This window comes from Microtus pennsylvanicus, chromosome 9 (genome assembly GCF_037038515.1).
Source record: "Microtus pennsylvanicus isolate mMicPen1 chromosome 9, mMicPen1.hap1, whole genome shotgun sequence".
NCBI lineage: Eukaryota > Metazoa > Chordata > Mammalia > Rodentia > Cricetidae > Microtus > Microtus pennsylvanicus.
This window is the reverse complement of record NC_134587.1, coordinates 53,513,459-53,540,587: the sequence shown is the minus strand read 5'-3', so window position 1 is coordinate 53,540,587 and position 27,129 is coordinate 53,513,459. Positions and strand designations below refer to the sequence as shown.

General features: G+C 37.7%; 1 protein-coding gene and 1 non-coding gene across 4 annotated transcripts in view; both read right to left on the bottom strand.

Annotated features, from left to right (window-relative positions):
- The window catches only part of Rc3h2 (ring finger and CCCH-type domains 2), a 58,677-nt gene extending 33,283 nt beyond the window's left edge, over positions 1-25,394 (bottom strand). For 2 of the 3 annotated variants that reach the window (XM_075986110.1, XM_075986112.1), the window contains exons 1-7: positions 25,149-25,394; positions 21,821-21,856; positions 17,439-17,735; positions 14,841-14,958; positions 9,971-10,204; positions 4,013-4,188; positions 513-713 (exon numbers count right to left, since the gene is read on the bottom strand). In XM_075986110.1, coding sequence (XP_075842225.1) covers positions 513-713; positions 4,013-4,188; positions 9,971-10,204; positions 14,841-14,958; positions 17,439-17,669 — 960 coding nt within the window. In that variant the 5' untranslated portion in view covers positions 17,670-17,735; positions 21,821-21,856; positions 25,149-25,394. The remainder of the gene's footprint in view (positions 1-512; positions 714-4,012; positions 4,189-9,970; positions 10,205-14,840; positions 14,959-17,438; positions 17,736-21,820; positions 21,857-25,148) is intronic. The other variant, XM_075986111.1, reaches the window with a different exon arrangement.
- Positions 14-124, bottom strand: LOC142858039 (small nucleolar RNA SNORD90). The gene has a single exon (XR_012911933.1). It is a non-coding gene; the product is annotated as a small nucleolar RNA SNORD90 (small nucleolar RNA).
- Positions 25,395-27,129: the final 1,735 nt, after the last annotated feature.

Below are 27,129 nucleotides of genomic sequence, written 5' to 3'. Positions count from 1 at the left end.
TTCCTTTCTTCATAGGTTTTCAAGTGTCTTCAGTTTTCTTAATAGGACGATCAATGATGAATTAAATTTTCACCTCAGAATCTGCCCTATGAAACTCATCACTAGACACTTAGAAAACATATTTATCAGCTATGCTAGCTCTCTGGGGCCAAAATGTAGATAAAAGTTTTCAACCTTACAACATTACAAAAGCAAAACATATTCAGTAGAAAGTATTTCATATTTTACATTTAAGTTTTCCCAGGTGAGTGATATAAAGTACAGTATTCACATCATGGTACAATGGCACCAAGCTACAACTCTCAGTAAGCCACAAAAGCATGAGGGTAAAAGCCAATACATTACAAAGCCCAAAGTGTACAATGCTGCTAAGTTATCATCTTCACTAGGTTAGATCTGTGAAATGAGTATCTGGGTCAGATGGGCATAGTAAGTTGTAAAAAGAGGAGTGTACATGCTACAGTACTTTGAAACAGAAAGGATATAAGATCAGTACCTCTAATTTCACAAACCTTATCAATGATAGATTGCATGTGTGATTTATGAGCCAAGTCCCCATACAGCAGTGAGGACCACTGCTCAGGTGAAATACGGAGTCCTGCTTCCATGGCAATGTGAACAATTTGGGCATCATGTTCTCTGCGCAGTGCCTCATAACTCCGAAATTCCTCTTTTAGCTGCATCAAGGAAGAGTCTTCATCCCTTTTAGTAACCTAAAAATGGAGAAAAAAAATCAAACTCATTAGAATTGGCCTCTCTTTCCCCTTACCCAACTCATTTACTTTGTGTTTGAGAGTTGGGATAAAAGGGAATATATACCATGCACCAAAGCAGAAAACGTCAACAAAAATTCTCTTCAGAACAAAACAGAAACTACATAACCATGTATTCAATTGTTGTCTTTAATAACTTCATCAGCATTTGACAGGGAAGAAAGAATTAGAAAAAGAAAATTATACTAATGGTGCTATTATAGGCTCCATAGCAACATGAACAAAAGGCAATTAAAAATGACAATTAACAGAAGGAAATTGTTCAGAAAAGGTTTTTTCTTGGCTGAAGCCTATGTGATCTACATCATGAAAAATAAGATTTCTTTAGGAAAAGGGAGAAAATAAAATTCTAAAAAAAAAGGTAAAACAGAAACATGAATGAAGAAAGGGCACAGAGTTAAAAATTATTATACATGTCACAGAAGACTCAGACAGCCTTAAATAAGATGGTAAATCAGTCATTAAATCCTGAAAGAAATGAAAAGTCACCAAAATTTTTTACAGACGTGCTATCATAGTGTACATGTCTTTAGAAAACATTTTCCTTGCTTAGAAGGTTGTATTTTGCTGTTTTAGTGAAAAAGAGTCCTGCTTTCTCACTCGAGGAGCAGGGCTGAGCGCACCGCATCTGTCTAAGATGTTGGAGTAGAATATTACTAAGATGTTGGAGTAGAATATTACTAAGATGGCTGGAGTAGAATATTACTTGGAGCATTATTTACTGTGGTTGAGAAATGAGGTATTGCCGTTTAAGAAAGTAGAGTCCTGTTTCTAAGGTTGAGATTGTCTTTTTACCTAGAACAGTTTTGTGCAGAATGAGAATGAGTGCTTGTTTTTGTTTTTGAATTCTCTTAAACTCTTTGTCTCTTTCAGTGTGTGTGTGTGTGTGTGTGTGTGCGCGCGTGCAAGTCAGAGAACAACCTTGGGAGTGAGGTTCTGGGAAAATTTCCTTTTACCTTCTATTCATCTTACTGTACAGGCTCTGGGATTTAAGATTCAAAAAACATAATACCACACCAAATTCTGAGACTCAGTCTAGACAAACCATTTGTTCTATTCAAAACTCAACTTTTCCTGCTGGGCATGAGGGTGCAAATACCAGCATTTAAGAAGCTCAAACAGAAGAATCATGAGCACAAGTTTGGCCTGCACTAAATAATAAGACCCTGTCACAACTGCGCAGTGTTGGCACACACCTTAAATCAGCTCTAGGGAGGCAAGTGGATCTCCATGAGTTTGAGAGCAACCTGGTCTACAATTTCTAGGACAGTCATGGTAGTTATACACACCCAGCACTCAGGAGGCAGAGGCAGGGGGATCTCTGTGAGTACAAGGCCAGCCCGGTCTACAAAGCAAGTTCCAGGACGGGCTCCAAAGCTACAAAGAAACCCTGTCTTGGGAAAAAAAAAAAAACACCTTATCACAAACAAACTTTGTTTTCCTCATTGGTGAAAGAAAAAAGCTCCGGAGTACCTCTGTGGTTGAGTGTATCGAGAGGGTCTGCCTCTATACACTAACTTTGCCTCAAAATTCAGAAATCCCCTTGCCCAAACCTCCAAACTGCTAGGATTACAGGTGTGGACCACTATCTCCTGCTTTAATTGTTTTTATTTCTGCTTCTGGAACATCAGACAGCAGTAATACATCCCTCAAAACATGAACACAAGGAAATTAACCGTCACCTCATAATTCATAGGTCATATACTCTTTGGGAATCAAAAATTGTTAAGAGTTTGGGACACACAAAACAAAACTACAATTTTATTTATATGATTATTCACTTGCATGTACATATGTACATCATAGGTGAACTTTGTGCCCATGGAGGCCAGAAAAGGGTGTCAAATTCCCACGTGGATGCCAAGAACTAAAGCCAGGTCGTCTTCAAGAGCAGCAAGTATTTCTATCATTGAGCGATTCATCACTCCAGTCCCAATCAACACAATCATAAGCATTTATTAATTAGTGAGGTGTGAGTGTAACTCAAAAGTTGGTATTCTTCAATAACCCACATTAAAAGAACTCAGAGAAACAAAAGGGGGAATTATTAACCTAAATAAGGGATAGAGGGGGACTAAAGATCTAAGCACCATATAGTGCACACATGCCCATGAACAGCAAGAACACTTGAAAGAAGACTTAGGTAACTAACAGGGCCCGATCCAATTAATATTAAAATGCATCAAAATCATTTGTGAAGGGCTGCTGGAGATGTACTTCAGTTGATAGAGTGCTTGACTAGCATGTACACAGCTGGGGTTTGATCCCTAGCACTACATAAAAACTCAGAGTTGAAGTGATACACACTCATAATCTTAGCAGTTGTGAGGTAAAAGGAAGAGGAACGGAAGTTTAAAGTCATCCTCAGCTACAAAACAAGTTCAAGGTCAGTTTAGGATACAGGAGAACCTATCTTCACATGCACACACACACACACACACACACTCACGCACGCACGCACACGCACACACACACACCCCAAAGAAAAATGGGGGAAAAAACAATGAAATCTATAAAGCTCTGAAAGACATAATCTCAAATCTTCTTGATGCCAGAGCCCAGGAATATAAACATAGATGACTCCAGTGCTGAACTAACTTTCTTCCTTCCTTCCTTCCTTTCTTTTTTTGGTTTTTCAAGACAGGGTTTCTCTGTGGCTTTAGAGCCTGTCCTGGAACTAGCTCTAAGACCAGGCTGGCCTCGAACTCACAGAGATCCGCCTGCCTCCGCCTCCCGAGTGCTGGGGATTATAGGCTTGTGCCACCACCGCCCAACTCAACTTTTGAATTTCTTGGCGGGGAGGGGTTTGAAACAATGTTTATCTGTATAATAGCCCTGGTTGTCCTGGAACTCACTTAAGCTGGCCTCAAACTCAGAGATTCACCTACTTGCCTATGCGCTCCCTCCCCCCAAGTTCTGAGAGTAGAGGCCAATGGGACTCCTTGTTTAAAACAATTGATATAAAGAAGTGAGACTTCTTTAGTTTACTTTTACATATAAGAGTCTAAGGTTAGGGTTTTACATATGTTCAATTCAAAGTCACTGAAACCAATAGGGAGTAACAACTACCTGGTATCAAAAATTAATTAATACAGAAGAGAAGATAAAAAAACAATTCCTCTGAACTTTGGAAGTGTTCTGTATTTCTGGGGTCATTCATTACTCTTGGTAATATGGATTCTAGGAAGCTTCTGTCTCACACAATAAGCATGCAATCATCAGAGTTGTGCGGCACTTACCTTAAAACAAGAAGCTCGATACAGTAGCTGCACAACATGACCAATGCTTGTTTTTGATGCCTGAGGAAATCTTGGTTCTAGTCTTTGCACAACAAAAAGTACCAGAACTTTCCTTGAGAGTGCAGAACCATCTTCCAGTGCCAGCAATACTAACTTCAAGGCTTCTTCTTGCATAGCTAGAAACAGTAAAGGAACAAAGATTATACTGATGATATCTGTCAAAAGTATATTTAGATATTAACTTATGGTGGTACACTAAAAACTGCATCTAATTAGCATGAAAAAGGGAAATCACTCATATACAAAAACAATTCATTTTTAAATTGATCAAGGGCCAGCAAAATGACTCATGAGGTAAAAATGCTTATTGATCAAGACTAGCAACCTGAATTCAATCTCCAGAACCCAGATAAAAATAGAAGAAAAGACTCCACAAGATTCTCCCACAAACTCCACATGTCAAGGTATACTTTCAGTTAAACAGATTCAACACACCCCATACCGACACTATTAATTTTTTTGTTTGTTTTTGGTTTTTCAAGACAGGGTCTCTCTTTGTAGCCTTGGCTGTCCCGAAATCCCGTCTGTCTGTCTGTATGTATGTATATACATACATGTATATGTAAATGTATGTACACACATATTTTTACATATGTATATGTACATACATGCTGATCTTGAACTCAGAGATCCACCTGCTTCTGCTTCCTTAGTGCTCAGATTAAAAGCATGCAGTTTGCAATATTAAAATAATTTTTTTTAGATTTATGCGTATGAAAGTTTTCTCTACTTGTGTGTGCCTGGTGCCATAGAAATTCTAAAAGAATATAGGACCCCTGGAACTGGAGTCTGCAGATAGTAAAGCTACTATGTGAATACTGGGAATAGAACCTAGATCCTCTGCAAGAGCAAAGACTGATCTTCAACCACTAAGTCATCTCTATAGTCCCATAAGCAAGAATTTTAAAAGCTATCAAGCAAAAGAAAACATATGTTGCACTAATGATCATTCAGAACATAGGTGTGAACAGGACATTATTTCTTTTATTATTATTTTTTAAATTGTATATGTATGAGTGAGTCTATGCATATGTGCAGGTGCCTTCTCAGGTTAGAGGGTCTTTCTTACCCCTCAGAGACTGAATTACAGGTGAGTCACCTGCTATAGATACTGAAATCAAACTCTATAATAGCAGTAGCTGCTCCTAACCATTGAGTCATCCCTCCAACCCAGTGAACAGAAATTTCAATAAAATATCTTCTATAGGTAAATAACAGTAATTAGATAATGATGCTAATAGGAAAGCAATTCATAAAACAGAGGACTACTTTGGCAGTGATAATTTGCAAAGGACATACATATTTGGCTTATGCACTAGATAGTTAGTGTACCTGTCAGAAACTATTTTGCCTATAATTTTAAATAATATTAGCCTTTGGGTAAACTATCTAAAGAAGGCATTAGCTAGGCCGGGCGGTGGTGGCGCACGCCTTTAATCCCAGCACTCGGGAGGCAGAGGCAGGCGGATCTCTGTGAGTTCGAGACCAGCCTGGTCTACAAGAGCTAGTTCCAGGACAGGCTCCAAAACCACAGAGAAACCCTGTCTCGAAAAACCAAAAAAAAAAAAAAAAAAAAAAAAAAAGAAGGCATTAGCTTCGTTTATGTTGATTTATTATTTACTGGTTTTTAGAGACAGGGTTTCTGTGCAGGTTTCTGTTGATTAGCTATTCTGTGTGGACCGGGCTGCCCTCAGACTCAGAGAGTCACCTGCCTTGGCACCCTAAGTGCTGGTATTAAAGACATGTGCCACCACTGCCTGGCTACTTATGCTGTTTTATAATTAGGAAAATGCAGAATACTCAGTCAAATCACTTGGGAACATCAGGCAACCTAAAACGACAAATATTCTATAAAATAAATGGTCTGTATTCTTCAAGAATATGAATGCCAATGTTCAAGATGCTGATGGCTGGGCATGGTAGCTTAGGCCTCTAATACTTGGAATGATGAAGCAAGAAGCTCTTGAGTTCCAGGTTAGCCTAGGCTTCTACATAGTAAGACCTTGAAAAAAAATAAACAACATTAAAAAGAGTCGTTAAGGTCAGGCAGTGGTGGTGCACGCCTTTAATCTCAGCACTCAGGAGGCAGAGGAGGGCAGATCTCTGTGAGTTCAAAGCCAGCCTGGAGCTAGTTCCAGGACAGGTTACAAAGCTACAGAGAAACCCTGTCTCAAAAACAAAACAAAAAACAAACAAAAAAAAAAAAAGGAAAGAAAAAGAGACATTGTGATAACACAGTAAGAGACTGTAAATTGGGTCTTACACCAGAAAACTCACAGAGATATGCCTGCCTGTCTCCCAAGTGCTAAATTAAAGGCATGCACCACTGCTGCCTGGCTTGTCAATTTTTTAATTTGATGAATACACTCTTTTCAAAGAGCAGTACCCTTGCTTTTAGGAAACACACTAAAGTACTGAGTAAAGAAAGGAGAAAAAAATATGCGACCTATTTTAAAATATTTTAGAAAAGAAAATAGTTACCAAATGTAGAAGAATATTAAAAGTGATTAACAGTTAAGGAATATAATTATCTGCATTATTTTTACATGTTTTTAGTGAATTTAAAGTTATTTCATACTACAAAATTAAAAATACATTATTATTTATCAAAAAATGGAACTTTACAACTGAGATATCTATCATCAAGAGTCTAGAGTCAATCTAATACACTTTTCAAAGTGAGGCTATTATGAATCATGAGGACAGTATCATGCCACCATCAAGAACAAAATGAGAGCTAATTGAGGACTTTATAAAAATTCGAGATAGAATTCTCATAAAATTAACCATTTTAAAAACATCCAGGAATAAAACTTAGATGTAGACTTCTTTCTTGCTTAGTATATGCAAGACCCTTAATTCCATCCCAGCACTGTAAAACAAAAAGAAGGTGGTCTGAAATATCCAGTAGCAATTAGTACATTCACAGGACAACCATTCAAAGACATTTTTACTGTTCCAGAGGAAAACTCATAGTCATCAAGAAGTCATCTCTGATAACCTTTTCTCCTTAGCAATCACTCATTTCCTATCAGGTTTCCTTCAAGTAACACAGTATTTTCAAACACTACAAGCAGTATGTATCACTCTAGGAGTATGTCATATTTTGTTTTACTTTATTTCTTTATATGGTTAGAAAGCACTTTATGAACACATTATGTTTTGATTATGCCTCTATTAGTTGACTGACAAAAAGGATGCTTCTGCCTATAAAATGCATGGCCTATATTGAGGACGATCCCTATCATCAACACGATGCAGGGAATGGTTCCAGATAAAAGAACACTAAAGGCCAGGCATGGTGGCATATCTGTAAAATCAATACTGAGGTTCTCTGAGACAGGGCTTCATATGTAGCCCAGACTGTCTCAGACTGGCCTCCAACTCATCTTCCTACTTGATCCTTCCCAAGTGCCAAGATAACAGGTATGCATGGTTATGACCAGCTTGTGCCTACTTTTTTTTCCCATGTGAGTTCTACCATTTCCAAATTGTGCCTACTTTTTAATCACTATAAATATTATTGCTATAAACATCTGTGTCCGAGTATCAGTTTGAGTATCTAATTTCTATTATTTTGGAAGGCCCAGTGAACTCCTGGATTGCATTCAACTTTAGAGGGACTGCCAAAGTCTTTTCAATATAGGAGAGCACTGTTTTTCTATGTCCACTTCTTCACAGCATTATCAATTTATCAGGTGGTTTTGTTTTTAATCACAGCAAATCAAATATGTATGAAGTAGTATCTCACTGTGGTTTATTACTGCATGTGCATGCTCCGGGGAGCTACCTCAGTCAGGGCCTAACACAAGCTAGGCAAGCAATATCACAGAGTTCCACCCTGCTGCCCTTGCTGAATGTGATTTATTAAAGACTTTCGTTGTCCTACATATGCTTATTCTCCACCTGTCTCTTATTTGAATTACAATAAGAAATACCAGGTATCTAGTGCATCTATAGATAAAAATAAACATGGATAAATATTCAAAAGCATCATCTTTAAGTTCATAAAGAATGAGGATTTTTAAAAAAATTTTAAATGTAACTTCAAGTTGTGAAAGATTGAAAGCACACACATTTAACTATCAACACAGCTGTTTTCAGAAAGTTTCGTCAACTTTTTCACTTTTCTAGATTATTTTACCTCACATGTCTGGATATAAATCCCAAACAACATATTACTTTACCCTTAAATACATATTTGTAACTGGTGACGCTTTTTCTTTTCTCTTTTGGTTTTTCAGGACAGCGCTTCTCTGTGTAACTAATAGTCCTGCCTGTCCTGGAACTTGCTCTGTAGACCAAGCTAGCTTAAAACTCTGAAGAAATCTGCCTGCCTCTGCCTCCTGAGTGCTGAAATTAAAGGTGCTTAGCACCACCACGGTCCAACTGGTGAGTTTTTAAAATCTTTACATAAGAAGACTATTATCATCTCTAACAAAAATAATATATTTCCTTAATATTCAATCCACATTTTATTTTTCCAATTATCTTAACAGCACTTACTTATAGTTGGTTTAAGTTTCCAAAGATATTTAAGGGGCACCCAATTCTTTTGCCACATTTCAGTCCAGTTGTCCCAATGTCTCTCAGTAAAAATGTTTCCTAATACCTGTCTCAACAAACTAAAATCAAAACAAAACAAAAAGTTTCCTAAGAGCTAAAGAGATGGATCAGTAGTTAAGAGCACTTGCTACATTTCAAGAGGTCCTGAGTTCAATTATATAGAGTACCTGTGTGAGTCAGCTCACAACTGCCTGTAATTCCACTCCAGGCAGAGTATTTGACACTATTTTCTGGCCTCCTTGGGTACCTGAATACATGTGAAACACACTCACAGGGACAAATAAATACATGACTTTAAACTCAGCACTTGGGAGGCAGATGCTTGGTCTGTAGAGTGAGTTTCAGGACAGCCAGAGAGGCATAGTGGGACGTGCACACCCACACACGCACGCACACACACAATTAAGTAAGTATTTACAGAAAACATTTAGCTAGCTGGGTCTGGTTGTGAATGATTGTTAATTCGAGCGGAGGCAAAAGGAGACCAACCTGTACTACACACAAAATATTTTAGGTCAGCCTTAGCTATACGAGTGACTTTTAAAAAAAAAAAAGGCAAAACCAACTAAATAAAATGCTTCCTATATAAATTTTATTCAAATTACAGCTCTAAATCAAAAAATAAATTTCCCAATTAGCAGACAAGTACTTTATAACTTCGTATGAGAGATTGTTTTAAACAGGCCATCCACAGCATTGATCATAAAGAAACTTCTTGCTGGTTTCAACATGTCCCATGTTTTCCAAGTGTTAACAATCAACCCAAAGGCCAGGCGATGGTGGCGCACACCTTTAATCCCAGCACTCGGGAGGCAGAGGCAGGAGGATCTCTGTGAGTTCGAGACCAGCCTGGTCTATAGAGCTAGTTCCAAGACAGGCTCCAAAGCCACAGAGAAAACCCTGTCTCGAAAAACCAAAAAAAAAAAAAAAAAAAATCAACCCAAAGTTTATTATTTGTATTATGCTGCCCCTCCCAAATAACTTTACCTTCCTTGATGTACACCTGTGCAAATATAGGCCCTTTCCTAAACCAGTTTTTTTAAAATTTGCAAATTGCAGATGAGCCCTCTATCTCACTGATGCCAGAGAAATAAACGAGAAATTTCTTCCAAAGCAGTGGCCAGGTGGTGGTGGCACATACCTTTAATCCCAATGCTCAGGAGGCAAAAAGAGGCGTATCTCTCTGAGTTCGAGGCCAGTCTGGTCTACAAAGTGAGTTCCAGGACAGTCAGGGCTTTTACACAGAAAAACCTTGTCTAAAAAACTAAATAAATAAAATAAAAGACTATGACTTATACTTTACAATGTCTGGATATGCAGGATTGTTTTTACCTGGTCCTAGAAACTGGCATCCTCGAGCCCTGACGGCAGCCCACAGGTTGGCAGAAAGCTGCTGAGGGTTCTGGTGCTGCAGAATCAGTTCTGTCACAGTTCTTTCTCCTAGTGAACGGGCCGCTCGCATAGCTCTGACACGACCTTCTTCCTCCACCAGTTGACAGTTTACAAGTGTAACTAGCTTCCTTTGCATTGGACGGCTTAGGGCACTCTGGTTCAAACTAGCTACACCTTTAACAAATGGAGACAAAAGAAACTCATCATTTTTTCAATTAAAAAAAAAGACAATTTTCATCATCTATGTTTAATTATTAAATAATAGTCTGATGTTAGATAATTTGATTTTCTAACTGAGTATCGTGGCCCTGTTGATTACAATTCTGTAATAATAAAGAGTCCAGTTCTTAAATACTTCAGGTATCATTTAGGTGTCGTGTTTTCTAGGCTGGATCTGTCCAAAGGTTATACTGGGATTTACTTTACTCTCTGCTTTTAATAAAGTACCTGGAGATAAATTTACAGACAAATGAACATAAATTTATTTATTTTTATTTTTTTTGGTTTTTCGAGACAGGGTTTCTGTGTGGCTTTGGAGCCTGTCCTGGAACTAGCTCTGTAGACCAGGCTGGTCTCGAACTCACAGAGATCCTCCTGCTTCTGCTTCCCGAGTGCTGGGAATAAAGGCGTGCGCCACCACCGCCCGGCCATGAACATAAATTTTAACCTTAAAAAGTAACAATTAATAATGGCTATTAAAAAACATTGCACACAAAAAAATTCGAAATACTGCTTAAATATAGTTCTTATTCCCTTCCTTTCGACCTACTAACAGCATTGATCAGGAATCCTCGCCTTTTCTAGATCATACAATTTTTTTTTTCTCTGCTTGATCATTTCTATCAGCAAAATACTTAAGAACAAGTATGCCACCATTCCAATAATCTTAAAAATGCAATGCCCTTAGACTAAAGAATGGATAAGAAAAATGTGGTAATTTACACAATGGAGTACTACACAACAGAAAAAATAATTACATCTTGAATTTTGCAAGCAAATGGACAGAGCTAGAAAACATATTTGAGTGAGGTAACCCAGACATAGAAAGACAATTTTCACGTGTACTCACTCATAAGTGGTTTTTAAACATAATGCAAAGAAAACCAGCCCACAAATCACAATCCCAGAGAACCTAGAAGACAATGAGGACCCTAAGAGAGACTTAATAGATCTAGTCTACATGGGCAGTAGAAAAACACAAGAGCTCCTGAGTAAACTGAGAGCACGAGGACCGTGGGAGAGGGTTGACGGGGAGAGGAGCAGAGAAAAATGTAGAACTCAATAAAAATAAAAAAAGGAGGAAAAAAAAGTAAAGATTTTTGTTTTTTTCTTTTTGAGACAGGGTTTCTCGGCGTAGCACTGGCTGTCCTGGAACACAGTGGCTTTGAACTCAGAGATTAAAGGCATGCGCCACCACTGCCCAGCTAGTAAGCAGATTTTTAAAAGGTAGTTTTTCTTCCTTTACTAGTTGTTTTTTTTCTTTACTTCCATGAGTAGTAAATCTTCCATTATCTGCGTTTCTCCCTCACTGCCCCTAATTTGGGAGACACTCTCAATACATAGCCTCAACTGGCCTTAAAAATGCTATGTAGCCCAACCTGCCCTCGAACTTCTGATTCTCCTGCCTTCAGCTTGTCTATCTTGTACATTTTCTATTATATACTATTCCTAACATCTTGCTTCACAAATCGGGAAAACCTATTCCAATTCAAGATTTTGCCACACTATCTCTTACACCAAACTGCTCATCAAGACAATTACATCAGATGTCACAATCCCTGACTTCAAACTCTACTACAGAGCTACAGTAGCGAAAACAGCCTGGTATTGGCATAAGAATAGACAGGATGACCAATGGAACAGAATAGAAGAAGCAGGTATCAATCCACACATCTTCGAACACCTGATCTTTGATACAGAAGCAAAAAATATCAAATGGAAAAAGAAAGCATATTTAACAAGTGGTGCTGGCATAACTGGATATCAACATGTAGAAAAATAAAAAAGACCTCAACATAAAGCCAACCACAATGAACCTTATAAAAGAGAAAGTGCGAAGTACACTTGAACACATTGGCACTGGGAACCACTTCCTAAATATAACCCCAGCAGCACAGACACTGAGAGAAACAATTAATAAATGGGACATCCTGAAACTGAAAAGCTTCTGTAAAGCAAGGGACTCAGTCAACAAGACAAAATGACAGCCTACAGAATGGGAAAAGATCTTCACTAACCCCACATCAGACAGAGGTCTGATCTCCAAAATATACAAAGAAATCAAGAAATTGGACACCAAAAGATCACATAATCCAATAAAAAAAAAATGGAGTACAGACCTAAACAGAGAACTCTCAACAGAGGAATCTAAAATGGCTGAAAGACACTTAAGGAAATGTTCAACATCCTTAGTCATCAGAGAAATGCAAATCAAAACAACTCTGAGATTCCATCTTACACCTCTAAGAATGGCCAAGATCAAAAACACTGATGACAACTTATGCTGGAGAGGTTGTAAGGAAAAGGGAACACTTCTGCATTGCTGGTGGGAGTGCAAGCTGGTACAACCCCTTTGGATGTCAGTGTGGCGATTTCTCAGAAAATTAGGAGACAACCTTCCTCAAGACCCAATAATACCACTTTTGGGTATATATCCAAAGGATCCCCAATCGTGCCACAAGGACATGTGGCCAACTATGTTCACAGCAGCTTTGTTTGTCATAGCCAGAACCTGGAAAACAACCTAAATGCCCCTCGATTGAAGAATGGATAAGAAAAATGTGGTACATTTACACAATGGAGTACTACACAGCAGAAAAAAATAACGACGGCTTGAATTTTGCAGGAAAATGGATGGAGCTAGAAAACATTATTTTGAGTGAGGTAACCCAGACACAGAAAGACAATTATCACATGTACTCACTCATAGGTGGTTTTTAAACATAACGCAAAGAAAGCCAGCCTACAAACCACAATCCCAGAGAACTTAGACAACAATGAGGACACTCAGAGAGACTTACATAGATCTAATCTACATGGGAAGTAGAAAGTAGGAAAAGACAAGATCTCTTGAATAAACTGGGAGCATGGGGACCTTGGGGGAGGATTAAAAGGGGGAGGGAGAGACAAGGAGGGGAGCAGAGAAAAATGTAGAGCTCAATAAATATAAATAAAAAGAAAAAGGGAAAAATAGACTATTACATCTGCTTTGTTAAATCCACTTTTAATTTTCAACCATTATTTTGGCTTTTCAGTAACATTCAATATAGATGATTTTAGTCTTTAAGCACTTTATTTTGGTTTACAGAACATTCCATTTTCTTAGTTTTCTTCCTTCTAGTATCCCTTGATAGCAATTTTTAACTCCCACCTTGATCTATTAGCATTAAAGAGTCTATCGTCTAAACTCATTAAAGATGATCTCATCCAGTCTCATTGATATCCAAAACATTCATATTATAATAATCCCTAAAGTTATAGGTCATGCTGAATTCAAAACTCACTGGCCACTCAATACCAGATTAACATAACCAAACTGAACTTGAGCTTCTTACCCAAACGTGATCTATTCCAAAAGTTGAAGCAACTCTCTTTGCAGGTACTTAAGCAAAAACTTCAAGAATTGCAGTTGTTTCTTCTGCTCTGCCTCTCAAACTCCCAATCTAGGAAGTATTTTGTGCCTTACCCCCAAATGTATCCAAACTTGATATCAATGCCACTTTTGCTAACTGCCTCAATTGCTTAACTCTTCACTATTTCCTTTTGTCCTTCTAAACAGTCTCAATACAACAGTCAAAGTGACCCTTTAATGTTAGTCAAATTATGTCACTACTCTGTTCAAAACCACTCCCCAACTTTACTTAGAGCAAAAGCCCACGTCTTTAAACGGTCTGAAAGTCGGTGTATCACTTTGTCTCACTATAGTTATCATAACTTTTCTTGTAATACTCTCCTCACTCACATTATTCCAAGCACACTCTCCTCTTGCCACAGGGACAATACACTGGATGGCTGTTCCCGCTGCCCAGAAAATACTTTTCCAGGATCTATCTCAGTATCTATCTCACCTCTTTTACCACAATTAAATTTCAAGAGCTATATTCTAAAAAAGGACTTCACCAGACAGTCTTAAAACTTGTAATCTGTCTTTGTCCTCTCTCTCTGACATTTTAACTTGTGTATTCTCTTTTTATACCAATTACCACTTATATTCTAAAACCTAATACATCACACTGTTTATTATAGTTTCTATTTACTGAACAAGTACTACGTATAGCTTTAGGTTGTGTTTTCCTGTTTACCAAAGTATTTCAAGCATCCTAAGTTCACTCTTTATTAATAGGAACAAAGTCGGGCAGTGGTGGCGCACGCCTTTAATCCCAGCACTTGGGAGGCAGAGGCAGGCGGATCTCTGTGAGTTCGAGACCAGCCTGGTCTACAAGAGCTAGTTCCAGAACAGGCTACAAAACCACAGAGAAACCCTGTCTCAAAAAAAAAAAAAAAAAAACAACAACCCTGTCTCGAAAAACAAAAAAAAATCACGTATTAATAGGAACAAAATAAATATTTAATTCATTCAGTAACCATTATATTTGTAAGAAATAGCCAGCTAATCACTGGAAAAGCAATGATAAACTACAACTCTGCTTTTGTCAAAGCAATAAAAATAATTTATTATACTTATATACCCATCTACTAGACTGTGGATTCCATGACAGGCAGTGACTCTAGCTAATGTTAAGAGCTCAACACTTAACACTTGACAAAATCTTACACACGAATAAAAATGAATCTTACAAACTTAACTTACCTTTACCTCCACTTAGTGGTTTTAAGTAGAGTGCCAAATTTTCAACACATTTCTTTGCCACTTCATAGTGTTTATTCTCACCTAGATTACTTAATTTTATTGATTGATGATCTGGCACCTAAAAAATAAAAAAAATTGTAGCGATGCATTCATTCAGGTCATGCAACTTCTCTTTATCTGTCTTGGAGAGTATAACATTGTTATACAGATACTACATCGAAGCCATTTAAGTGAACTTAAAATGAAGCTGGAAAGTTAACAGTAGTCTATCAATGTTAATCTTCAACCATACATACCATTTAGTACTAACTTCTACATGAGTCTACTTATTAAATTTATATATTATGACCTATACCCTCTTGACAGAATGTAAGTACCAGAAATGTAGTAATTCAAAGCCACAGAGAAACCCTGTCTCGAAAAACCAAAAATAAAAAAAAATAAAATAAAATAAAAAGAAATGTAGTAACTCAATGATCAGAATTCCCAACTAGTCCATGTGAGGCCCTTGGTTTAATCCCCAGCACCAGAAGAAAAAAAAAGTGGGTAAACTTCATATCAATTTCCATTTCTGTAAAATGATGACGATATGTTTCATAATGTTATTATGAAAGTTTAATTCAGTAAAATACTGACATTTATAGAATATTTCTCATGTGTTTATACTATGGATCTATCAGTAATCAAAAGAAAAAATGTCTGCCTCAAAGAGTCTATGTTACAGAGGTTAAGAGGCAGCCAATAAATAAATAAATATATACACAAATACTATGTTAGAAGGTGATCTATGAAACTACACTGCAAGTACAAGTAGAAGAAGAACTATGGAGAGAGCTGGAGAGGTGGCTCGGTGGTTAAGAGCCCTTGCTCCTGTTCTAGATGACCCAGGTTCAGTTCCTAGCACCCATGTTGGGCAATTCGTAACAGCCTGTAATCCAGCTTCAGGGATCTAACACCTTCTTTGGATCATTTGCATGCATGTGTGACATAAATAAAGATAAGTATTTGGGGTTGTGACATCCCTACATATAGACATATACCCAGACAGACACATTTACACAATTAAATATAATAAAAATAAACTTTAGAAAATAAAGAATTGGAAAAGCATGGCAATTTACTAACTTCCTGTAGAAGTGTAAACATCTGAAGATATTTCAAAGTAGAGAGAAGGGAATTATTGTAGATAAAGATATTTTAAAAATTCCTATGCATGAATATATATATTTGAGAACTCTAGCACAGCTAGAGATAGGGAAGGGATGAACCTGGAAAAATTTATGTCACAATGCACAGGTGCACAGACTGTTTTAAGCACTACAATAATACATTTATTCAGAAGGAATACTAAGACTACCTGAGCTAGAGCAATCTGACAGTAGGTAGTATTATTGTAAAAAGCAAGTATTTTACTGGCTCTTAAAGTGCCACTGTTGTCAAGAGAGAGCATTATTCTATGATATATTGGGAAAAACATGCTATGCTGCCAATTAAACCATGACACTATTGATTATGGAATCACCGGCAAGCTTGATTTTAAAACAGTGAAAATAAGACTTTGAGCATTAAAAGAAGAGCATCAAAAAGAAATAAATATAGTGAATTATTAAATTTCCTGAATAAGCCAGGAAGCTTTTCATAAAACTGTAAACTCCATGCTTTAGTTAGTTTTGGGTTTGTTGTTTTGTAGATGCTATTTCACTTGGCTTTTTAGAGATAGTTTCCCTATTTGGGCCACACTGACACTGAACTCTTATCTTCCTTCCTGGAGCACTGCCACTAGTCTCTTGCTTAATATGTAGTGTGCCATGCGTGGAATTACATCTTCTCTTCTGTAAGTAGGGGGAATATGTACCTAAACAGCTAAGAATTAGAAATAACATTCAGAACATTTATTCTCATACGTACAATTTAACAGACCCTAATGAAATAAAACTTATTTATCAAAAATAGATTTTTTTTTTAAAGACAGGGTTTCTCTGTAGCTTTGGAGCCTATACTGGAACTAGCTCTTATAGACCAGGGTGGCCTTGAACTCACAGAGATCCTTGCCTCAGCCTCCCGAATGCTGGGACTAAAGGCGTGCACCACCACTGCCTGGCAAATAAAGGTTCTCGCTATCATTCAGTGAAATTATATGTGAAAAAGTCACATATACAGGAGAATAAGATGCTGCACAGAAATTGTTACTGATACAATTTATTTTCTCATTTACATATCCAACTGACAGTAACATCCTAAACCAATTGAAGTTATAAAAGACACCAACAAAGTCTCTACCTTAGGGCTATTTAAACCTTTGATTATATTTTTCACATGACTTAATGAATAAATACTGATATACTCATATACAAACTGTTGCTCAACAATCAAAGCACTTACATACATAAATTTTGGCCTTGGTATTGAGAAAACAAAAGATATAATTGTAATGTGATTCATTATTTTGTATAAGAATTTATAGCATTAAAACAACTCACAAAAAGTAATACACTGATATATTCTAGGTTTCTACTACCATTCAACATACACTGTACTGGCTAATAAACTAATTTTGACAACTGACTATACTAAATCAGTAAAAATCTGGACACTTACCTGGGCTCCAACTAACTGAAGAAGTGCAAAGTTGACAGGGAGCACATCAATGTCTGTGTTTATGGCAGTTTGGTCAAAAGGACACGCTTTTCGGTGAAGTTTATTCAAGCAGGTCTTGCAAACTGTATGCGAACAACCTAAACTGATGGGTTTGTGCACATTCTCATCAAATTCATTATAGCAGATTGGACAGGACAGAAACTCTGTCCATTGAGCTGCCTGCACAGGCATTGTGGAAGCTGATGCTCGAGTTAGCAATCTAGCATATCATTATTTTGCTGTGTAGTGTTTTATAAGCTGCAAATGGATAAAAGTAAGAATTAGTTATATATTTATTAGTCACTCAGTTAACTATTAAAATCAACTACCAACAGTGCAGAACCTGAAACATTTCTGAATATAGGGTTTAGATGTCTATACAACAATAAACAACAAAACTATATGTTGAATTAATTTTGAAAATTTATCCAGAAACAATCTGTTAATATTATTCCTTTCAACTAAACTCTGGCCAGGCAGTGGTGGCGCATGCCTTTAATCCCAGCACTTGGGAGGCAGAGGCAGGCGGATCTTTGTGAGTTCGAGACCAGCCTGGTCTACAGGAGCTAGTTCCAGGACAGGCTCCAAAACCACAGAGAAACCCTGTCTCGAAAAAAAAAAAAAAAAAAACCCTAAACTCTGATTGCTTATGTAATAATAAAATTGTTTATTTCCTTAGTGACCAAAAACATATTTTCACATTATAATTTTTATTACATTTAATGTTTTTATTCTGAACAAATGTGTGTTTATGTGGATGTATGCAGGCCCATGCATGCCATGGCATGCTAGTCAGTTTTCTCCTTCTACCATGTGCAATCTGAGGATAGAGCACAGGTCATCCACTGGGTTTGGCGATAAACATCTTTACTATCTCACTTGCCTTCCACATTCTGTCTTAACAAGAACTCCTAGACTTAAAGTTTCAAGTGTTTTCCTTGTATAACCACTACCTAAAAAATACTGATATGGCTTACTAGCTAGTAAGCTTCAGAAACTATTGACCAAAATAACACTATAGGGATAGGGATGTAGCTCAGTCATACAGTGTCTGCTCAACAGGCTGGAAGCCCCGATTTAATTCCTAGCACCACAACCACCACAACAAACAACACTATCCACTTCAGTGTGAAAATGTCAGCTTGGCACCTGAAGGAAGAAGTCTATGATTAGGGTGTGCCTCAGAAGCTGAGTTACTGAAAATCTACAGCCAAGACTGTGATGACAGAGGTGTCTGTTGCCTATAAATAAAAGAATGATGCTAGCCGGGCGATGGTGGCGCACGCCTTTAATCCCAGCACTCGGGAGGCAGAGGCAGGCGGACCTCTGTGAGTTCGAGACCAGCCTGGTCTACAGAGCTAGTTCCAGGACAGGCTACAAAGCCACAGAGAAACCCTGTCTCGAAAAAAGAAAAAAAAAAAAAAAGAATGATGCTAAACTAAAGCAAAGAAAATATTGTCTAGGACATTAATATGGCTCAGCAGGTAAAATCACTTGCTGCTAAGCTTGACAACCCATGTTCAAACTCTAGGACCAAACTGTGGAAGGAGAGAAACAACTTTCACAAGTTTTCTATGAACATGAGCGTTACATGCAACTCACCCCTGACAAAGTAAAATGCAAAATCCCCCAAACCAAAAAATTATCTACAATTTTTTTGTCATAGTTCATTATAATACTTTTGACAAAAATGTGTATCTGTATCCAAACCTTGCCAAACCCAATAGAGCTGGCTTAGAAAAAGAAAACATTATTCTTTCCAAATAATTCTAAGCAGAAAAAAAAGCAAAATATAAAATTTCTATCTTTGCATTGATTATAGTAGGCACACAGAAAAATAACTATAAGGAAATAATCTTATGTATTTTCTTGTTTAATAGTTGCATAGCATTTAGTATAACTCATAAAATTTCAATATTTTCCAATTTAAAACTATGCCAGGTGGTGGCACACGCCTTAATCCCACCACTTGAGAGGCAGAGGCAGGAGATCTCTGAGACCAGTCTGGTCTACAGTCTGATATACAGAGCAAGTTCCAGGACTGTTACACACAGAAACTTTGTCTTCGAAAAACAAAAACAAAAAACTGACAAAGGCCATCAGACAAACAACAAATCTAGGTATCTAGGAACTGAACAGCCAATACCTTATTTCATACAAATGTTTACCTACTAAATAAATAAGACATACAGAATACTCGTTGCTTGAAAGAGTAATCTGCGTCAGGCGAGAGGAACATGTAACAATGAGCACTACCCCAGCACCCCAAGAGACAAACAAACAAACACTCTAGTGGCTCTTACTACAATATTAAAAAAAAAAAAAACCCTAAGATTACTTGGTAAACATAAATTACAGGTCTTACTATATTAAAAAAATCCCATACAATGAACAAATTTTCACAAACAGCTCTAATGCAGAAAAGTATTACATATTAATATCAACAATATATTTTCTTCTAAGCAACTCAAAAATTTCAAGTTATTATTTTTATATTTTATCCTCAAATTTCCAAACTGATCAGAGCTACCAATCTAAAACTATCTAGTCTGCTTCCAACTTTAGAGATCGGCAATAAGCAGGTGAGCAAATCCTCCCTGAAACTAACATATTAGATGTTTTGTTTTCTGGCTGCAGAATTATAAATCCAGGCAAAAAGATGAATTTCATTTTAAATCTACAAGTGGAGCTTTGAATTAGTAACACAAAGTGATTTTTTTTCAGACAGATACTAATTCTACTGAGTTAGGCTGCTGGACAACAAAAGACTAAGAACTAAGTCTCCTTAGTTTCCCAAGACCATTAGGACAGTACTCCACATCCATCTGACAGTCCTGTAATCATATATGCATACACACACACACACACACACACACACACACACCCACCAGAGATTCTAATACTGTCGACAAGTTTAGTTCATATTTAGAAACTACATAAATGCCTTTAAAATGTATAGAAAAGAGCTAAATCAAATTTTGACAATAACTATTGAGTTTTTCCCTTGCTGTGTGCCAAACTCTAATAGTAAATTTATGAACTAAACTTTCCTTATAGGATATGATTTGATTTCTAAGAATGTTTTCCTTCAGTATTGTAATCAATAAATTCTTGTTACACAAATTAGAAATTAAGATTTTATCTAAAATACAGAAACTTGCATAGCCCATTAAAATATTTAATTAGTGACAAAATTGGAATTTCAATTCTCAATTAAAGAGAGTTTTTCTTCTTCTGGTTTTTCAAGACAGGGTTTCTCTGTATAGACCTCAAATTCATAGAGATCTGCCTGCCTCTGCCTTCCGAGTTCTGGGATTAAAGATGTGCCATCATGCCAGGCAAAAAGAGCTTCTTAAACTTATGTACAAAATACTTTAACAACTACCCAAAATAACAGATATCCTATTATTTTTATATTTTTAAGAGAAGTATATAAACTAACAATGAAGAGATAGGCATATTAATTTATAGAACTTTTAAGCTTATAGTGATGCATTTTAACAATGACTTGATGCAGTGAGTACCTTAATTGCTGTTAACATTTATAGTGACTAGACGTACTTACTCCTAAATATACTTCACAAATTGATAGAAAACAGATTAAAAAGACCAAAAGTCTAGATACCTACAGAGATTGAGAAAATGTACTTATTTTTGCATTAACTAATTTTAGTAGCTAGTTTTAAAAATTGAAAAAGTGTTAAGTTAAAGCACAAACAGAAAAAGGCTAAATTAGAGGTGGAACCTGAAACAGTCTCAGATCCTTGTGAATACAAACTTTTTATGATATACAAGAGTAACAGACTTGCCAGGCGGTGTTGGCACACGCCTTTAATCCCAGCACTCGGGAGACAGAGGCAGGCATATCTCTATGAGTTTGAGACCAGCCTGGTCAACAAGAGCTAGTTCCAGGACAGGCTCCAAAAGCTACAGAGAAACCCTGCCTCGAAAAACCAAAACCAAAACTAAAACCAAAAAAAAAGTAACAGACTTGTCTTATAGCTGTAAATTACAAACTTCTTTACCAAAAAACAAAAACAAAACAAAACAGCATACCAGCTAAACACTTTCATTTTCTGTTATTTATATTACACAATCAGATCAGGACACAACACAGAGTAGAGAGTGTATAGGCCTTTTTCACTGCATTATGTTAACACATAGTACTTTATAATTCTGTTTATAAAAATAAACACTTAGAAGTCAGTTCTGTTACTTTAAAAAATTAACTATATTTGAGTACTATAAGCTACTGCAATGAACTACACCAGTACTTTCCTATATAGAACATATCAAACTAATTAGCTTTGATCAGAGATGTGGCTCTGTGGTGGAACACTTGCCTAATGTTTGTGAAGCTTTAAATTCAATCCCCGGTACTGCAAAACAAAACAAAACAAAACACAGCTTTAGATTTAAAATCATACTGTGAGCATCAGAAGTACAATGTAAGACTCAACCTAAGAAACAAGCAAACACTAATGGAAATAACCTGTAAATTCTATGGCTCAGCACTCAAGGACAACAGAGTTTGGAGAAAAGAGAAGCTGTATCACAATGTCAAAAACTACTATTTTGTTTAAAGCTATGAGATGGATGAGATCAATTTTAATCCTCAAATTAGGCTTGAACCAAGTATTTTAAAATGAGAGAACTTTCAATGCACTCTAATAGGAAAAAAACCCTTCCAATTTAAACTAACGAAGTTCTACTTATTTTTTTTTTTTTTAATTTTCGAGACAGGGTTTTTCCATAGCTTTTTTTTTGGTTCCTGTCCTGGAATTAGCTCTTATAGACCAGGCTGGCCTCGAACTCACAGAGATCCGCCTGCCTCTGCCTCCCGAGTGCTGGGACTAAAGGCGTGCACCACTACCGCCCGGCGAAGTTCTATTTCTTTAGTGATAGCTAGATTTGAAAAAATACTTTGTGATGAAACTTAATTATGTGTTCTGACACTAGATAACCTATCTTTCTTATTACTAGAATCCTTAGCCCTCGAATTATTTTGACGCTAAAAGGATACCATCATAAGTTTTTGGTTCTTCATGTATTTATTTATTGTATCTCTGCAGTGCAGTTGACCCTTATAAGTACTAAGGAAGTTCAGGGCAAGAGTATAGCCAAGTTCAAGGCTAGCTTAGGCTACACAGTGAGTTCCAGGCCAGCCTGGGTTAGAATGAGAGCCTAACTAAAAACAAAAAAAACTTTAACAATTTCTGATTGTCAAATTTTTAAAACGGCCAGCACTTGGGAGGCAAAGGCAGGTGGATCTCTGAGTTCGAGGCCAGTCTGGTCTACAAGAGCTAGTTCTAGGACAGGCACCAAAGCTCACAGAGAAACCCTGTCTCAAAAAACAAAACAAAAAATATGAAAAAAGGAAAAAGAATATAGATGAATCAATTTTAGTGATACTTTTTATATAATTAAGTAAAATATCATTTAACCTGCAATTATATAAAAACTTAAAATATTAAAATGTTTTAGAATTTTCAATTAAGTCTTTGAAATGTGGTATATATTTTGCACTTAACACATTTCAAGTCCTTAGTTGTTACATGTGGCTGCTATCAGGTAGTAAAGGTAAATCTAGACCACAAATGATTATAAGGTGATACTCAAAATATAATTTTTATTAAGAATTTTGAGTTAAAAGTCATATTTAAGATTCTAATGGAATTAGAAAACTCAATCACAAAGATAAAATCGACAACACTCATGTGAGTAGATGCAATTCATTTTTAATTTCCAATTAGCTTTATTTTTCTGCAGACTTCCTTTTTCCAACACTAGGAAGTGAAACTTCAACCAAGTCCAACCAAAAATAATAAAGTACTTATTACAACTTTGTTACCAGCAGTCATGGTGGTGTACTCCCTTAGTACCAGCGCAAATGAGGCAGAGGCAGAATCATCACTCACTGTGAGTTCAAAACCAGACTGATCTACATAGTGAGTTTCAGGACAGTCAGGACTATGAAGAGGGGACCTTGTCTCCAAAACAAAACAAAAAAAAATTAATAAACAAAACAACCTTGTTACAAATTTATAGCATTCTTAACCATCACACACAATGTTCTAGTTTTAATATAAAATCCTGAGTGTAGGGAAAAATGCTTTTGCCAACTAGAAGGAAGCAAATTACAAACACAAAAAGTGAATTAACAAAAACATGGATATTAAGTCTTCCTGCATATCACACTAACACAACAGTAACTGATCATGAGTAATTCAAAGGCTTCTCTAATGAACTAGACTGCAAATAGATTCTCAAAGAATAAAAGTCTGTTCGAATTATGGTATCAGCCTTTTCTAAACAAGACCGGGAAATAAATTTAACATTTTGTTCTAGCAATTTTCCAAACTCTGAAATTTGGGAAAACAAGAATCTTCGAATCAACAACAAAGGGGGGGGGGGAATGCCTTTAATAGGATGTGTTTAATGGCTTCTATTTTTTCAAGAATTGACTGTGTTAGTAAGCAACTTAAGATACTGATGCTGAGGTCAGAACAGAGATGTAGGTTTTTGTTTTGTTTGGTCGTTTTTTAAAACCAGAATAAAGGTGGAAATGGGGGAATCTACAAAGTATTCTGGACCCACAAACTAAAACATTTGTTTCTTTCCTTCCGGGTCACATTATATCACTTTAGTGTGTCCTTATTAGTTTTCTCAGGTAAACTAAAAGCTTTTATTGGAGTGTGACTAATAAAAAATGATAATAAGATTACTTATACACTTTATTTGGGATACAAAGTCACTAATCAAGGTAAGAAGAAATCACTAAAAAGGGTTCTAGGTAAGAGGGCAGTAGGATTAAAAAGAACTGAGATAGAGCTTAAACAAAAATATAAACAGGTTGAGAATCACTGAATTTGACTACTGTATGTCTGTGATTACTTGTGACTATTTTGGTGTGAAGGCTGTGTCTGCCAGTATCTTAAAACTCTTGGTGATTTCAAGGATGGAAATGACAGCTACCCTTATCTTCTTTCTTCTTGAAGGCTAAGGACAGAGAAAAGTCCAGTTTTCTTTGAGAAACAAAGATGCTTCCTACCATTCTCCTAAGATGGTGGAAGAATCTCCTCAAGAGGCTTCCCCAAGGAAAATAAGACGAAAGAGGGAAAGAAAGCCATAACAGACTTCCCGGTCTGTGTTTCATGCCATTGCTCCTAGTCACATCCCCTGCGCACCCTCTCTGGTCTAACCATCTCCCTACAGGGAGGTTAAGCCTTCCCTGGGCATTGTTTGGCCAGGGTCCCTATTAACGCCAGGCAGATCGCCTCCACCATTCGTGCGCTGGGGTCTCGGTAAGCCCTGAGGCTGAAAGAGGACGTTATCAGGGCTTCGGAAAACCCTCTTCCTAACTGGGGTAAGCAAAGAAGGAAGAAGCCGGCCTCTGCTCGGGTGGGCTTCTCAGTGGTCAGGGGGCATCCCTTCAGCTAGGGACGGTGGCCATTTGAGCGTCTCGCTTCTCATCAAAAAGCCCTACCGGAGCGAGGTGCTCTTCGGGGTCCGGGGTTCGCCGAGGGTCGGGTGCGGCCCGCGATTCCCAACCCTCGGGGCACCGGCGGTCACCATGCACAGGCCGCCGGGCAGAGACAGCTCCCCGCCCCACCTCTGGGGACCGGACAGCGGGGCCGGGGCCCAGCCGCACCGTGCCCGCCCCCGCCCTACCTGAGGGGCCCGGGCGGGGTCGCTAAGGGCCGCTCCCGGGGACCCCGCGACGGCGCGGCTTGGCGACGGAGGCGCCTCGTCTCGCCGGGGCAGAGCTCGGCGGCGGTTTCAGGGCCTCAAACTCCATCGGGAGCTACAGGGACAGCCCCGTTGGCGGCGGCGAAGGCCGCGACGGGGCCTCCTCCTCCCTCCCTCCGCCTCCTCCTCCTCCTTATCCTCCTCCTCACCACGGAGGCGGACCTGGAGGGATCCCTACTTAGCTCTCGCGAGAAGATACTGTTCACTTCCCGCGAGATTACGCAAGCCCGGGAGTTGGGGTGGAAGGGAAGCGTAGTAGCCCTCACCACTTAACTGCGCATTAGTTTGCCTCTGAAGAGCTACACCGTGGTCACATGACAAGGGAGCCCTGGAGTACTGTGGGAGATGCTGTGAGGAGTAGGCGAGCCAAAGAGACTTATGGGAAACTCCCTGAACAACCATCTAAGCCTTGAGGCCAGGCCGTTAGTGCGGTTGAGCCAACGTTAAACTTCCACCGCGAAAGGCTTATCATCCATTGAGCAGATCCTATTGAACCCTTCTTGTGAGATACTGACCAGATTAGCAAATAATGTTCCAGGTTACAAAAACCAGGACCAAAGTGAAACGTTTGTTTGGCGGACCCACCTACCTCATCTAAAATCCCAAATGCCTCAAAAAGGGGAAGGATCATAATTTGCAAGTTTTGGCATTTTGACTCAGTATTTGTTAATTTATGTAAAATGGAAATTATCCTTTGTTCTAATAAATGAAGAAACATTGGGAATAAGGATGAGAAAAGCAGCAATTATGAACTACTATATGCCAGACTTTATGATAAGTGATATAAGCATTTTAGTTTTACTTATAATTCACTTACCAAAGTAATACTAAAAGGTTGATATTGTGTAACCTTTGTTAATGATGTGCAAGTGTAGAGGTTAATGGTCACGCCTTGTAATTAAACTCGCATTTTCCAATGTAAAATCAAATATTCAACAAAAATCTGTGAACCTGTACATAAACTAGAATATGGAAAAATGACTTTGATAAGGAGCCTTTAAGACACATGATTCGGAAGCCAGGTGTGGTGGTGCATGCCTGTGAACCCAGCAATTGAAAGACTGGGGCAGAATCATAGCCTGGGCTGCACATCAAGAATTCTCCTCCTCCCCAGTATTTGCACACACACACCATAACCACAGCAACTCACAACTTCCCAAAAGTGTAGCTCGAGGAGGAGATCCAAAGCTTCTGGCACTTACAACAAACAAGAACATGGTTTTATTTTTATGAAAGATCCATTGGCCCCACAAATCTTACTTACTTCCATTTATTATTCCTACTTTCATACAATTATGCTATTCAAAACAGAAAATTTCCCATTAGGTGTACACTTTTGTATATTTTTAACTGGATGGTGATGATAAAGTTCATATGTACACATCCCTAACCACGGTGTATGTGTGCATCTTTCATTTTATGCCCATTAGATATACCCTTCCATTGCACGGAAGAAAGATAAATTCCTCAAATGTGGAAAACTATATTTAAAGTAACAACTACATCTTTTTTTCCTATCATAATTTATCCCTGGCATTATGTTTGACAAATTGATTTCAAAATTTTACATACATTGTCTATCTCCAAGACAGCTGGTATTCTTTGTGTGCTTAACTTTTAATACAGAGAAAAAGAAACCAAGTAGCTATTTCAAAAATGACTAAATAGCAGGAGAACCGAGGACGAGATGATCAGTGATTAATGTAGCCTACAACTTCTGCACAGTTCTCAGATCCCACATCCAGCAGTTCACAACTTCCTGGAACTGCAGCCGCAGGAGAGGAAACAGCTTCTGGCAAACATGTGCCCACACAATACACATAACTAAAAAATAACAAATCACACACACACACACACACACCATTTTTAAAAACCTTATCACCCAAATTCAGTCCTTTAAAAT